This window comes from Pinus tabuliformis, chromosome 2_1, assembly GCF_031772625.1.
Source record: "Pinus tabuliformis cultivar Carrire ecotype Pingquan chromosome 2_1, CPIR1, whole genome shotgun sequence".
Classification (NCBI taxonomy): domain Eukaryota; kingdom Viridiplantae; phylum Streptophyta; class Pinopsida; order Pinales; family Pinaceae; genus Pinus; species Pinus tabuliformis.
In genome coordinates, this window is record NC_142299.1 from 291,056,655 (window position 1) to 291,073,171 (window position 16,517).

The window sequence follows — 16,517 nt, forward strand, 5'->3', positions numbered from 1 at the left end:
ACCAACAACCTTGGAGGTATGAGCCTCTCTGATTAGCTACAGTAGCTCACCTTTAAGAACACATAGTTTGTCCAACCTGTAGAGTGACCCATTCTAGAGATAATAGTCAATTGTGTTGTCCCCATTGTTTGCATGACTCTGGCTCTATAATTGTTGAAACACCTCCTTGAAGTCCTCATCCTTCGTTTATGCCTCTCTGTATGCATCATGGTTGAAAGGCTCCATGTGCATCAAAGTTCCCAAAGCTATAATTTTTTATGTGGGTGGCCTTGAAAGCATGTCAACCAACTTGTTTGTGTTGCCTTTCCTGTACTTGATCTCTAAACGAAACTATTCAAAGAACCCCATCCACTTTAGTGTATGGTCTATTGTAACTTAATCTAAGCCTGTAGGTACTATAGCAGCTAGTGATCTATGTGGATGATGCTCTATTGTTGGTTTAAGGGGGCTTGGACCCAGGTTCAGAGTTAGTTGCGCTAACCAACAAAACCCTACACTACCGACCCTTTCGACAAGAACCCGCGTAGCGCAGGCTGCAGCCTCACCTGAGGCAGTATTGGGGGATGCTAGATCCAAGTGTCTGCATCCAAAGGACTATTTGATGTGTTTATGTTACTCTTAGGCCTTTATTCCGACCTTCGTAAACCCTAACCCTTGATTCCTGAAAATTACAATAACTAACAATTAACACATTCAAACCCTTCACCGATTGTTCTAAACATTCATAACATCATGTAATTAAACAAATCTACCACTTTCACGCATCTATTAAGTATAAATTGCAGTAAACAGAGCGAATATACAATAAATTCAGTATTGGGGGATGCCAGAACCAGGTTTCTGCATCCAAAGGACTATGTGATGTGTTTATGTTATTCTTAGAGCTTTATTCCGACCTTCGTAAACCCTAACCCTTGATTCCTAGAAATTACAATAACTAACAGTTAACAAATTCAAACCCTTCACCGATTGTTCTAAACATTCATAACATCATGTAATTAAACAGATCTACCACTTTCGCGCATCTATTAAGTATAAATTACAGTAAACAAAGCGAATATACAGTAAATTCAGGAGTAAACTAAATTCAGGAGTAAACACTAACACATAGATACACAAATAATGCTCCAAAACTGCCTTTATTATGATTAGATCTTCAATTACAGACTCTTTCAACCCTACGCACACAGCTGCAGGGGCCCGTGCACTCAGCTGCGGACTTACCAAGGTCTCCACGCACACAGTTGCAGGAGCCTTCCCCTTCACCTAAGTACAGAAAACAGACTTCTCTTACTTAGATCATTCACACATAGACAGATTTCTTGACTGATTCTCCTTATGACTCTCTATGACTCCTTTTTATATCATCTTCTATTACAATACCATGGTCTGCGAACCATGGGCGGGTCACAAAACAACTTAACTCCTAACAAACTAAGGGGCTTTGACCTTCCTAAAGCCCCTTTGACTCCTATTGACCTACGTGCTCCGCTCCTCAAAATGTGGAGACTTTACAATAATAACAAAACTTTTTACAAAATTTACCCCAGGGGACCCTGTCCCAACAGGCCCCCAACACAAAGTCGTGACTCGTCCCGAGTCACTCTGTTGGTGTTGCCTCGATCTTTGCCTGCAGATCGTTGAATTCTGTCTTCAATGCTTGAAGATCTGTTGCTCCCTGCGCAACGGCCTAACGAACTTCCTCAACCAATTTCTCTGTAGTTGGACCTTCAACTGCAAGGCCCATGGTTCTTTGTGTCTGCTGCATAGCCTTCAACTTGCTCTGCACCGTTTGTGTCAACTGGCTGGCCTCATCTGCCCAGGGCTACATCCTTGAAGATATGATGGATGCCTTCCAACACAGCTCATCAATCTCAGTCTGGATGAACTTCCCCTCCTGCAGTCGGGTGAACCTTTGCACTGGTGCTAAGGTCCGCGTTGTAGCTCTGATCTCGTCGAACTGCCTTTGCTTTTCTCGGATATCTGCTTCGATTTTCTGCAAGTGTGGATCCTCCTATAGCGAGGTCCACAGTTCCATGGATTTGTTCAAACAATTGGGTGCAATCCTTGACTGCAGCTTTGAGTGTAGTCATGTCCTCCTTAATATCAACCTCGCGCTGCTCTCTGACCTTCGAAGGAGTGGTTGGCTACAGCTTAAGTTGGAGCTCAGATATCTGCAACTGCAGCTCAAATCGAACCTTGTCAATTTCCTCCTTTGATTCTTTCATCGCTGCAGCTAACTTCTGGATGTTTTTTGTGGACGTTGCTTCTGCTAGGATCTAGAGCTCAGGAAGCTCACTGCAAGTCTGCGCTAATGCTGCTTCCAGCTGTTGACTACACGTAATGGCTTCTTCCCATCCCTTGAGTGCCTGCGCCTTTTCCTCGAACATCTGTTGGTTGTTAGTCTTTACTTCGTTGATAACCAGTAATGCTCGTTGTTCCCGAATTCTGAGCTCATCTGATACCCCTTGATGCAGCGCATGGAATGTCTGAATAAGGAGCGCCGCAAGGTTCGGACTCAAATTCTTCAAATGCAAAAGGTGTGCACTGCCTTCTGAAGCCTCAACGTGTAGTGATCCCTCTGGTCCTTCTGAAGCCTCAACGTGCAGTGATCCCTCTGGTCCTTCTGAAGCCTCAACGTGCAGTGATCCCTCTGGTAACTGTGCTACACGGAGATCTGTGGTGATCTTTGCTGCTAAGGCTGGCCCGGTCGCTTGCTTCAGGCTCACCTGTCCAATGCTCGCTTGAATAATCCCTGTTGCACCTTGTCCAGTGTTTGATGGTACTGGTCCTCAATGTGGCTCCAAATAGTCTCTGTTGCATCGTGGACCACATCACCGATCTCGTCCAGGTCCCCCTCCATGAGGACCAAAGGTGTCGCACTCGCATACTTGTCAAACTTCTGCTTCTTGCGCGGTCCCGTGGAGCTCCACTTCTGCCTCTTTTTAATAATGAAGGGGGACTCCAAGTCTGCGCCCCCTTCCTCTTCACCCTTTGTCTCAACCTCTTCATTGGTGCACTCTGTTTCCGATTTGCTGAGGTCAATAGTGGCCTTTGACGTGGTGGCAGCTTCCTCCTTTGGCGCTTCGGTCTCTTTGGCAGAGACCACCTCTTTCGATGCTTCCCTCTCCTTTGCAAAAGCCTCTTTCTGTTGTGCAATCTTTTCTTTTGTCGCGGCCTTTTCTTTCGCAAAAGCCTTTTGTGCTTCCTTCTTTTCTTTCACTGTTGCTGTCGTAGTTATTGTCTTCTCTGCTTCTCCTCCAGCAACCTTACTGGTTCCTGCGCCTACATCAGATGGGGTGAGCCAGTCGCTCAGCCATTCACTGATGATCACCATAATATCGTCTTCGGCAACCATGTATGGCAACTTATGCCATGTGCTCGTGGCATCCTTCTTCGTGTGGATAGACAAAGTATGAAAATCTGCCTTGAAATCAGCAACATTGGCATATTGTGCTTGGCTAGGTGATAACCATGGCCATTGGTTAATCACCATCCTCAACTCTGATTCAAACAAGTCCCAAAATATTTTCGTCTCCATTACGCGCTCAGGGCCCTTCGTTGCCCACGGCGAGGCGATTTTGGTGGGCCTCGCATAGGTTTGGATCATGCTGCGGGAACTGGCTTTCCTCTGGTGTCCTCCATGCCACTAACGCGATCAACAAAATTAGCCAAGCATAGTGGAACGCCTTGTCGTCGTCCTGGGCTTCGCAGCAATCTTCCAAAAACTCATGACATAAATACTTAGCCCAATTATATTGGACTCCCTTGGCGCACTGCACAGCCAGATATACTACTGGCGCCGGCACTTCATCAGCGCGACACTTCCTCATGATTTTCTTGGCTAATATTTGCGCAGCGAACTGCACCGCGCCATCTAATATGGAACTAATCGCATAGCTGTGCGACTTCTTCACCAGCCCGAAGTCGCTCTTCATCTGATCTGCCAACTTCTTCTCCTACGATTTCCCCACAAAAGCATCTGCAGGGTCTACTCCTTGATATGGCAACAATGTGATTCGGTGGATTAACATATCAGTGATTGGGATGGGCCCTCCCAACCAAAGGCACCCATCATGAACCAACGTCAATAATTGACGCACACAAATTGTGTTAATGGTGTTGCGGCTAAAATGTGGCACCCATAACATGTTGAGCAACCCTGCGCACACAACTCCGGTCGCCCACTTCGTTGGTTCGAGTCATGTAACATCCAACTCCTCATAGTATATCTTCCTTAGGTATTTGCTCAGTTTCAGCTGCGGGAACTTCGCATGATCCCCCAGGTCCCAATCCTCCATCATTAAATACGATATTTGGGCCAGTGGATTGCCCTCAAAAGGTACGTTCTTCGGTAGCAATGGTGTGAAGGCCATGAATTTCATCAAATCTAGGTCTTTAGTAACCTTGGCGATGGATTTCCTCGGTGGTATATAAGGCGGTAGCCGAGTAATCAGCACGACTTCATCTGCATCAATTTCTTCAATCCCCATCGTGAGTTCTTCATCGTCTAAGTCCAAGGGTTCTGTCGACTGCTTGGTTCTATCCATCTTACCCTTTTGTCTGACCTTTGTTGGATTTTTGCACGGCGGTTGTCGCACCGACGCTTGTTGGGGCTTCTTCTGCTTCTTTTCTCGGGGCTTTGACCCAAATTCAAAGTTAGCTGCGGTAACTAACAAAACCCTACACTATCAGCCCTTTTAACAACAACCTGCGTAGCGCAGGCTGTAGCCTCACCCAAGGCAGTATTGGAAGATGCTAGAACAAGGTTTTTACATCCAAAGGACTATGTGAAGTGTTTTTGTTACTCTTAGGGCTTTATTCCAACCTTCGCGAACCCTAACCCTTGATACCTGGAAATTACAATAACTAATAGTTAACAGATTCAAACCCTTCACCCATTTTTGTAAACATTCATAACATCATGTAATTAAACAAATCTACCACTTTCACGCATCTATTAAGTATAAATTGCAGTAAAAAGAGTGAATATACAGTGAAGTCAAGAGTAAACACTAACACATAGATACACAGATAATGCTGCAAAACAACCTTTATTATGCTTAGATCTTCAATTACAGAGTTTTTCAACCCTACACACACAGCTGCATGGGCCCATGCACTCCGCTGCGACTTACCAAGGTCTCCGCGCACAGTTGCAGGAGCCTTCCCCTTCGCCTAAAGTACAGAAAACAAAATTCTCTTAGATCATTCACACATGGACAGATTTCTTGATTGACTCCCCTTATGACTCTTTATGACTCCTTTTTATATCATCTTCTATTACAATACCATGGTCCGTGAACCATGGTCAGGTCACAAAACAACTTAACTCCTAACAAACTAAGGAGCTTTGACCTTCCTAAAGCCCCTTTGACTCCCATCGACCTGCGCGCTCCACTCCTCAAAATGCGGAGACTTCACAATAATAACAAAATTTACACCAGGGGACTCTGTCCCAACATCTACCTACCCATTAGATAGTGTTTCCACTTTTTGGCAGCATGCACTAGAGCATACAGCTCCTTGTCATAGGTGGGATAGTTGAGAATCGCTCCATGAAACACTTCAAAATAGTATCATGCAGGGTTTCCTCCCTGCATCAAGATTGCTCCCATGTTGTACCCACTCACATCCATTTCCACTTCCAAGGGCTTATATAAATTTGCTAACATAAGAATCAGTAATAGATTTATTTTCTTCTTCAACTCTTCAAAGACCATTTGTTGACCCATTCTCCACTAGAAACTCTTGCCACTTGTTGTTATATAGTGGAGTGGTTCGACTACTATTGAGAATGAAGATATGAATTTCCTCGGATCCTATGTTGCCCCAACAAAACTCCCAATTTCAAAGAAATTTGTAGGCATCATCCACTTCATGATGGCCTCCATCTTTGCGGGATCTATCTTGAGCTCCCCTCCACCAATCACATAGTCTAAATACACCAAATATTGTTGCGCAAACTCACATTTTTAGAGATTTTCCAATAGTTAGTGCTTCTTCAAAATCTTTAGTACCTGCATCAAGTGTGAGATGTGTTCCTCCCAGATACACTTGTAACCCAGTATATCATCCAAATAAATAATAACAAATGAATCTAGACAAGGGTGCAATATATCATTCATTAATCTCATGAATGATACCCTTCTTCTTTAACTCAATCATGGTGATACCCTAATTTTAACTCCCGCTTGATGAAATATTTTTCTTGTTGCAACTAATCCAACAAATCATCAATCATGGTCAAGGGGTACCTATTCCTGACCATAATCTTGTTTAATGCTCTATAATCAATGCGCATTCGCCAAATCTCATTCTTCATTGACACAATTATGTTGGGTGGCCCACAAGGTCAGGTATATGGTCCAATCACACCCCACTCCAGGAATTGTTGCAACTATTACTTCACTTTTCTTACTTCCAAAACAAGTTGTTTATATAGCCCAATGTTTGGCAATAGAGAGTATAGAAACATTTGGATATCGTGCTCCACTTACCTCTTGGATGGTATCCCTTTAAGCTCCTAGAACACTCCCTTGTATGCATGTAGCAACCCTTCCAGTTGTTGTGTCCATTCTTTAGTACACCCATATGAGGATGTCATAATTTACTAGTGAAATTTCTTTGTTTGGTTGGCATTTACCAGTGAAATCTTGGACTTGCAATGATTTCTCATCCTTGATGAAGCCATAATGGTTGGCTCTCCACATGAAGATTGCATCTCGCATGTACATATAGGGATTCTCAAACACAACTTCACATACATCAAGTGGAACTACATCTGATTCAACTTTGTCAATAAAATCGACATTGATAGCAAATTTTATCCTACACTATTTTGTTATCTTAATTTAAGCATCCTAATTTACCCATCCCAATGGATATGGGCTAGTATGATCTTGAACCTCAAATCAAGTTTGTTGACCAAATCCACTACTATAACATTAGCCTATGAACCTGAGTCGAACAAAGCATCAATCTTAGTCTTCTTGACTTGTATCTTAATGTGGAAGATCTTGGTCATCTTCTTCTCTTCTTGATGGTGAAGGCTACTTAGATTCACCTCCTTTTATACCGAGGTACAAACAATCCTCTTGTCCATGTGAGAGTTGCTTTCAACCTGATTGCTCGAATCTCTAGCAATGAGATTATATTTTTTCTCCTTTCCCTTGTTTTGATTCTTCAGGTTCAACTCTAGGTGCATTTTTCCAACACTTCTTTGTGTAGCCATCAATGTAGAGCAGTGATTGCAATGATTGCTAGGATCCTTGCCCTTTTTTTGGACTATGTTTTCCAAGTACTTTGCCTCATCAATTACTCTTGGCTTGAACAACATCACCTACTTTCATAGATGGTTGTGCAAACCACCCAAAATAATTAAGGAGTTACTTCTAGACTCTTGGGAGAGATCCCCAACATAATGGCCATCTTCCTGAATTCGATGGTGTACTCCTGTACACTCAACCTTTGCGTTTTCCTAAAGTAGTGCCATTGGATTCATTGATCATCCTGAGGGCCTCACTTAGTTACTGGGGGATCACCCTCCAACCTAAGTGTCTCCATATGGATTTCTCGTAAGGTCAAGGCATGGCCTTCAAACTTCAATCTAGCAAATACTATTTTATGTTCCTCATCTATGTGGTGTCCACTAAAGTAAACTTCTAACTATTGCAACCAATGATTTAATTTTGAAGTATCAACCTCGCCTTAACACGATTGTATGTCTAACCTTGCTTCCATCTTGAACAGGAACTATGTATGGTTGACGACACTCAAACTCGACTGCTCTTTCGGGTTCCTTACTAAACTCCTCTAGATATTCTTGATCCCCCAATTTTCCTTCCGATCTAACCTCTAAGTTGGAACCTCCATTTTCTTAGATTCCATGCTTATTTCCAAAGTCGGTCTACGACCTGCACTTCCAGCATCGAGAATCTCTCCTCTGTCGACCTCGAGGGTTATTGTGAATAGATTCGTCGACCATGGCTAGGGTTTTACAACTTCCTACTTAAACTAGCTCTTGGCTCCCTTGCAACTTCCCACAAAATTCCTAAAAAAACCTAATATGAATTTATACTAAGGTTTAATTTCCTTAGATTCCATATTTATTAATTATTGTTTTCTATTTATGCATGTAATACATAAAATGCAGAAAATAGAGAATAATAAAATACAATCACACACCAACCACAATGAACACAAAATATGCTCTAGGAAATCCTTACAGGAGAAAACCCAGCTAAAAAGAGAGGTTGCTTTGCTCTCTCTTTCTCTAGAATGGAAATAATGTAAGTACAAAGTAAAAGGCTCTCACTGTGGAGTTACCTAATCTATGGCCTGATAGGCTACTATAGACACTAAAACTCCTTTGTTATGCTCTCTCACTCCCACTCCCAAGTTGTTCTGCTCTACTTTGGAACAAAATACAATCAACCCTCTTTTTTGCTATTCACCTAGTTATAATATAACCCAATATCCAACTAGGGGCTAGGCTTGACTCCTTCACCTCTCAACTAGAGTTACAACTATAACCCTTCCGAAGTCTTTTTCATAGTCCCCACATGGCTAGCCTCTTTTGATTGAGTAATGAGGGCTAATGTGGCATCCTCTAAGAACCATGGTCTCTAAGTGTAGAATGGTGTCAGAGGGTCTATCACAAGCTAAAGTTTTTGGACCCCAAAAAAATTCGTTTAATGCCTCAAACTAAGTTGCAGGAAACATTGCCCAGGGGTCCGTTTTTGGCCGAAAACGAAAAGAAAACAAGGAAACTCATTTTCGGCCATACTTGCCCATTTCATTCTGCGGAAACGTGCCAGTACAGCCGGAAACAAGTTTCCAGGCTGTACGGCGGAGTTTCCAGTTAACACTTGACGTTTTCTTTCATTTTTTTTATTTTTTCGTTTCTAATTTTTTATTGGGTGACTAAAATATCTTCTAGATGCCTCTCTCAAGTTATAAAGAATATGATTTTTTTTAGTGGGGCAGCCTAATGTTCAAGCCTATGGCCGTAGTGTTGATATGCAATTCATGGTAATGTTAAATTCTTTAAGTAAAAGGATGAAAATGACCATTACCATGAAATGACTTGGGATGTTTGAGAGTAGTTTCGCCCTCATTCGATTTCATATGGAGAAAATAGAATTTTAGATCTCACTCCAAATCCAGCAAACTTATCTGTTTTTCAGGATTTCAAGATTGGGGGGATTGCAATGTTTCCATTGGATTTTGTCATGTACTAGGGTATGGAACTTGTATTTAATCAAAAGAACCAAGCCCTCTATGGAGGGGAGACCCCAATAATCAAGAGCACCTAAGGTACTAGGGTATGGAACTTGTATTTAATCAAGAGAACTAAGGTCGTTCAACTATGTAGGAGGAGACTCCCAATCAAGCACGAAACAAGAAATTAGAAATTTCTCGTGGTTGATTTTGGATATTGCTATTTTCATTATGTGGTCATTCATGAGTAAATTTGATGTAACTTTAAAGACTTATAGTTTATGCATTGACAATTGACAATTTAATCATAATGTAATAAATTAGAATGTATCATGTGTGCTTTATTGCACATATTTCTTAAATGTCCTAATATATCTATATATATATATATGTGTTTCCCCGTTTCCAAAATTGGGGGGGGGGGGGGGGTCCACTTTAATTCTCCAAACTAGGGCCTACCAATACAAATGCCCCTGTGAGTTGATTCCTCCAATTTTCCACTCTAAAAGCATCAAAATGGATCACAAATAATATAATGATCCAATATAAATCAAACCTCATTAAGCACACCTCATGTTGGTCTCCCACAAGTAGCCTACCAAATGGTTTCACCATCTTATTTGACAATTCGGACATTTATCTTGAAAAACAAATCCTATACATTAAAAACAACATACTTCACAACATTGTCCAGCTTCCCTCCCATATATTGTTTCTCCCTTAAATGGCAGCCTTCTCCCGTAAATGGCAGCCCTAAACACAGTCTAAGGGCAGCCCTAAACGCTGTCTAAAGGGAGCCCTAAACGCTGTCTAAAGGGAGCCCTAAACGTTGTCCAAAAGGCAGACCTAAATGCAGTCTAAGGGCAGCCCTAAAAGCTGTCTAATGACAGCCCTAAACACAGTCTGAAGGGAGCCTTCACACTAACCTACGGTGCCCTAAATGCAGACCTAATACGGCTGAAAAGGTGCGCTGTAGGTGACCCTCAAAACAGGGGCAGCATGAGAATCTGAGGACTCAAACATGCCCAGGACAGCTACATAATAAATGGGACAGCAAGATATGCTAAGACACATGGGACAGCAGCAAGGGATGGCAAGGCGAAGGGGACAGCAGCAAGGTATAGTATGACTGTTAGGGACAGCAGCTACAGCATATATCTAGGCAGCAGTGGCAAGGGACAGCTGCATAATAAATGGGACAGCAAGATATGCTAAGATAAATGGGACAGCTAGGCATGATGCTTGGTGCAGCAAACAATGGGACAACAAGCACTCATAGGAGCAGCAATGGACGGCTAGCATGGTACAGCAAGGTTGCAAATATGACAACAGCCAAGTATGGTGCTGCAAATTCATTAGACAGCAGCAAGGTACAGCGTGCTAGTAAATGGGACAGCGAAGGGATGCTAAAGCAAAGTGGGACAGCAGCAAGCATGGCAAGCGCGGACAGCATGGATAGCAGTGGCAAGCATGGTGATGCAAGCACATGAGACATGTTGTATGACAACATGGTTCAACAATGGCACATGGGACAGCACTGCAGCATAAGGCGCAGCAGTCATGAGGTCCAACATTGTGATGATGGGTGCGGCACGGTGAGGTGCAGCATGATGACGAGATGCAGCACAATGATAGGTGAAAGAGTCACCTTGGAGAATCAGTTGAAGCAGCATTTCTTCAACTAATCTCATGTATCATCTTCTTAAACATGATCTAGGCTCTTATCTAGATAAGTCAAAGTGTTGACTTCTGTTGTAAATGTACTATATCTCTCTCTCTGCTGAACTATTGAAGAACATATAGAAAGAATTGATCAAGGGTTTCCTCACATTGGGGTTTGTCCCTGGCTAATCTTGGCTTGTCTTCTGCAATTTATGTTTATGTTCTATCTGCAGTTTACTTTAACGCTGATGTGATTGCTAATCTGGAAAAGATATTAAGCTAACTGTGAAAATTGAAATAAATTGCTCTGAGCATAGAACATACCTAAAATTAACACAGATTATCTAGTTAATTAGTGTCTGAATTAAAATACCTATCAAATGTGCGAACAGTTTATATATATATGCAAAAATCCATGACATCAGAGGCATGTACCCTCAGAAAATTAATAACAAAACAAAACAACAACCAAAAGGTAAAAGATAAAAACAAAACAAAACAAAATTGAACCTCTAGATGTGGCCAAGGTTCAAATTCATTTTACCTATTGTACAGTAAGATAGATGGCTTATGTTTCTATTAAAACCAAGGTGGAGAAACCTATCTACTGGTGAAGCATCAAGGAGAATGAGCTGCCACCATTCATTAATAGATTTATTCATCCAAGCCTTGTAAGACCATCATCATTAACATATACAATTATATATTTTTAAATTTTCTCTACAGCCTCAGATGTTAGCAGAGATAGCATCAGGGGATGTTGATCAGCCCCTACAGGCCTGGATGATAGGAGATATAGCATTAGGGGGTGTTCATCCCCCCTTCCCCCCCCACCCCCAAGTTCCAAGGTGCCTGCTTGATAGCAAGAACAGGAATACTGACTTCCAAGGAAGCACCCTAGGTCAAGAATGGATGCAACACCTCTTCTCCAGTTAATATAAAGGTGCTCGTGGAGAATTGCTCAAAGCCTTGAAACCTTTTCTAGAACTTCTGCATCTACCACTCCTGTTGTGTGTGGGCTACTAATTGGATGAGCCACACCTATTTAGCTGATTTTGGATCATATTACCAATTTTTTATAAGAATGTTAGCACGGTAAAGTGATTATAACCCATACTACAAGGACTAACCATGCCGCAATTTGAATTGCCTTAACATCTGTACAGTGTATATTACCACAAGATTTAGGTTGCAAGTAATTTCAGTCACATTGATCGATTTCAGAGATCTGGGGATGTAATAATTCCCTTTGATTGTACTATGTGTCAATCATTACTGCAGTTTAGCATTTTATATGCAATGGTAAAAATTTCAGAGATGACTTCTTCAGTGCTTGCTCAAAAATGCTACATACAAGAATTTCAATATTTAATTAAGATAAGAGATGGTGACAAAAAAATGAGAGTCATACTCAACAAATAAACAAGGAACAATTGTTAAATAATAAGCAGTCACTGTGGTCATGTTGTTACCTCATTATATGTGGTCCGGCCCTTGCTCTCAACCTTCTGACTGACTGGACACAGTTAAACAATTGACAGTAAGCGAAACAAACCCCCGAGGCCAATGTTTAATACAAATATAATTACAAGCATGCCCTAAGGACACCATGTATTACAAACAGAAACATTATCTGCCAGTGGATCAAGATTTGTTTGAGCTAGTCAACCACAGGTATTAAACAGAACTCCACACATATTAGCTACCCACATTCTCTCCAAGGCTGGGGAGGTCCACACCTGGCTTGCATTTGACCTCCCTCTGTGCCCCATGACTGCCATTACGAGAACAAATACATACGAATCTACTATCGATTTATATCAATTACATTAGCTCCAGCAACATAAAGACATCCATCCATCAACATGTAGCAAAAGAAAAATTCAGTCAGAAAAAGGAAGAATAGGTGAATTGTCATGATACACCTTTCATGCTGAACTGCCGGAGTCCCCTCCCACCCTTCTCCCCACCATTGACTCTAGGAACTCTTTTTCTCTTCCTTGTGCTGTTCAAGTGCAAAGGTACAACCGATCAGTAATGCTCTATCTCAAACATGACAAATACACAACCCCAAGAAACCAGCAACATAGAGTAATGCATGAGACTCACCCTGCAGTCTCTGGAGAATCTAAGTCCTCCTGATGAATATCTAAATGTTGTACCCTTGCCATATGATTGTTTCTGGAAGGCGTTGCAATTGCTGCATCACTACCTCTTGATAGAGAGCCACCACTTCCACTTTCCACAGAAATTGATTGCCCTGGTGCACTTGCAGAAGTTCCTGAACATCTACCAGCAATTGCATTTGAAGGATATTCTCCCTCCCCTTGCTGCAGAGTTGATTTATTTTCATCAACATTCATTCCTGCACAGAATAAAGTTAAACATTTGCTCAAATTAAGAAAGAAATTAAATATCTAGAACTTTGTTAGGAAAGAAGACTAAAAGACATTTACAATCCAAACTGCCATTAACAGTTGATAGTAATTGGCAAGCATGATCCTTCATTGGCAACTATTCTCTTCTTATTAAATCCAAGCATGTTTCTATTAAATAGAAGGCTGGCCACTTCAACACCTTCACTGAGCTGGTAATCAGTACTATGATCCGATGTCCTTTTTTTCCCAGTGCAATATTATAAAATAAGTTTGTATTGTCAAGACCTGATGTCTTCTACAGGGGCAGAGGGAAAGAAGTAGGAGTAAAGAACAACCAAGGAGAGGCATATGCCTAGTACAAAGACCGAGGGAAGGGCAATTATAGCATCAAAGTAATGCTAAAGTTCCTTAGTTTGCGGAAACTGTTGACCTGTGTAGTTGTACTAGCCCACCAAAAAAGCAGTAATAGCACCTCATATTTGCTAAATCGAACCAGAACCACCCAATGAGGTTGGAGCTGAGAAATATTACCTCAAAATGTTAAGAACCTACCAAATGCATACAATACAAAACATTTACCATTAGCATTTGCCCCATTTTGAGTAATGCCAAAGCCTTCAGCATATTTGTGGATGCTAGCTTCATGGAACTCAATAGAGATGTCCTTCCGTAAATTGTTATTGTTGTATGGAGAATCTGAAACAACTGAATTTGCTGCAGTTCTTCTGCTCCTGATGCCACTTCTTGGTCCAGTTGCCCTGCGGATGGAACCTGCCACAAGGCCACAACCTTTATTTTACAGAATTGTTCTTTTTCAAAATCTTAGAAAAAGGACTCTGATTTAATTTACCACACCAATCCTATACTTCTTATTTCACTTAAACAAGGTATATCAACCAAAGAAAAGCAAAGCTCCCATATTGTATGCAAATCTCCGAAACACCCTCACTTTTATTTGTCCAGTGATTTCTTGAATCTTCACAATATTTCCTTCGTAATCCCATAATCAAGCATGCATGCAAATTATCTCAACCTGCAACCTTCTTGAGCTGATGTCAAAAATTCACCTGCAAGCCCTTTAATAGCCTGCCACCTAATCTGCCGCTCAATGCCCAAGGATTACAGATGAAGCATAAAAGTTTTCCTAACGACTTCAAACAATATTACCGCCATAACCACAGGTTTTCAAAAAAAAAAAACAGATCAATACCTCCATGCCAAGCTACAAATCACACCCACAAAAATACAAACCAAACAAAAGCAAACATCCAACTAAGAAAGCTTGTGAAAACTAATACAGAAGCGAGCTCTAAACTTCGCCAAACCAGACCCTTATAAAAGAACTATTTGAAACTTCAATATCCATCCCCTTAATTTATCATATTGTGAGCATATAGCTTGCCAATGGGGTTGTGATTCAATGGTGCAAGCAATTGCTTTCAAGCCGCACGCCAGGGTTCTAATCTCCTGGATGGCATGAACTTAGGTGTCAGCCAGCGTGAGCAGGCTCCTAAGTGGTTCACCCCTGGGGGGCAGATTCACCCTGCAAAGGCAGTACTACAGGAGTCCTTACAAACTAGTTTGTTGAAGCATCAATCTCAAGAAAAGTGCATCTCTTGACTGACTAAGTGTTTACACAAGTTTTTAACATGAGTATACAGAATAATTTATCAAAATGGGGCATTCAGAAAGGAAAAAAAACAGAAAATGGGATCTCTAACCAACTGTCCACTCCGTGTACATAGATATCGAACCAAACATTTGAGCTATGAAAACAGAAACATAAATTTCCCTATAACCTAGATTCGGACAATTGTACGGTCTCACATGTTGAATGGGTTGAAAAAGGAAGTAAAGCCCTGCCTTTGTACTCGATGTATTTTATGTAATCCTATAATAGAAGACTGTTTTCCGAAAAAACAACACAAACTCTCTCCTACCTGCAAATCAAAGCATCCGGAGCATACCAAACCAAAACAAAACCTAGATATCCATACAAAGGCTCCATGAATGTGAAATAATCACAAGTACATAGAGCAAAGCAATGATATTATTAAGAAATCAGCCAGCGGACTAACTGAATGCCCCAAAAAATCAATCCAAACAACCACTGTATCAGACAAATATAATTAAAATTCCATTGCAGATTAACAAAAAGTCAATCCCCATACAACAAGCCCGCGTGCATAAACCTCTCCAAAATCTCATACGGATTCCACACAATGATAATTTTAGCAGGAATACAGCAAGACAGAGCCACTCCCCCCAACAAAATTCTATCAAAAGAAAAGGATTGCCCATAATATAACACAAAACTAATCATATAACCCAATTTTTTCCACGCCCGCATAAAGAAACAGATAAATTCTCAATGCATCCAACCCGAAAGCTAAATTAAGCCGAAATAGAACAGAAAGAAGAGGGTTCTCTGCAGAATAAGCAAGCCCACCTCGAGGCAACATGTTGTAATATGATGATTATGCCATTCGCCGAGGTACCCACCAAAGTGCTCTCAAAACCTCAGCTGTCCTCCAAAGAGCCTTTGATATTAGAGACACCTACCCACCCAACCACCAAAGTGCCCTTCAAATTAAGGACTGCCTCTGTATTCTCCTCCTATTCTTTGGCCAAATCTGCAATTGGGTTCTTCAGGATAATGATCTTGAAGCTATAAATAGCTAACTGATCCATCGAATATATAATGTGGAGAATAAGAATGGAAGGGATGGCAGTCCAAGAGGACTACTCATGGCAATGCAGAGGACACAATTTCTCGCATTGGGAAACCATAAAAACAAAATGCAGCTCCCGGGAAACTTGCCACCTTTGAAGTAAATTTCTTTTTATGCTCTTTTACACGTCAAGTCTATATTTATCAATTTATCTTCCACGCATGTCAAAATATCATTGAGTGGCGCTGTAAACGAGGCCACGCTGTAGTAACCAAGTCTATACTATTCAATTGTTTTATGACTGGTGGGGATTTTATAATTTGTCTTCATTTGTGAATTTTGGTGACTACCCAGCACAGATCTATGTAAAGCTGGGCCTAATGTCTGTACATAGGCACTATTATATTTTATTTTTGTTGGGAGACCATTGAATTTCACTTTGTGCTGCCATGACTGTTCATACCTTGAAGTATATTTATTATGCACGTTATGGGATTGTTATACCAAACTAATCATAATGAAAATGGTACTTTGTTGATGAGTTTGATTTGATATTTGGTTTTAAGTATCAACACTAATCATG

General features: G+C 41.2%; 1 protein-coding gene across 7 annotated transcripts in view; it reads right to left on the reverse strand.

The window, feature by feature from the left end:
• The window catches only part of LOC149199934 (transcription factor-like protein DPB), an 88,412-nt gene extending 72,276 nt beyond the window's left edge, over positions 1 to 16,136 (reverse strand). For 3 of the 7 annotated variants that reach the window (XM_089402563.1, XM_089402560.1, XM_089402562.1), the window contains exons 1-6: positions 15,712 to 16,134; positions 14,212 to 14,295; positions 13,842 to 14,033; positions 12,994 to 13,249; positions 12,810 to 12,889; positions 12,357 to 12,400 (exon numbers count right to left, since the gene is read on the reverse strand). In XM_089402563.1, coding sequence (XP_089258689.1) covers positions 12,357 to 12,400; positions 12,810 to 12,889; positions 12,994 to 13,249; positions 13,842 to 14,033; positions 14,212 to 14,266 — 627 coding nt within the window. In that variant the 5' untranslated portion in view covers positions 14,267 to 14,295; positions 15,712 to 16,134. Of the gene's footprint in view, positions 1 to 12,356; positions 12,401 to 12,809; positions 12,890 to 12,993; positions 13,250 to 13,841; positions 14,034 to 14,211; positions 14,296 to 15,711 lie in introns of all 7 variants that reach the window. The other 4 variants (XM_089402565.1, XM_089402564.1, XM_089402561.1 and 1 more) reach the window with 3 other exon arrangements.
• Between the last annotated feature and the right edge of the window lie 381 nt (positions 16,137 to 16,517).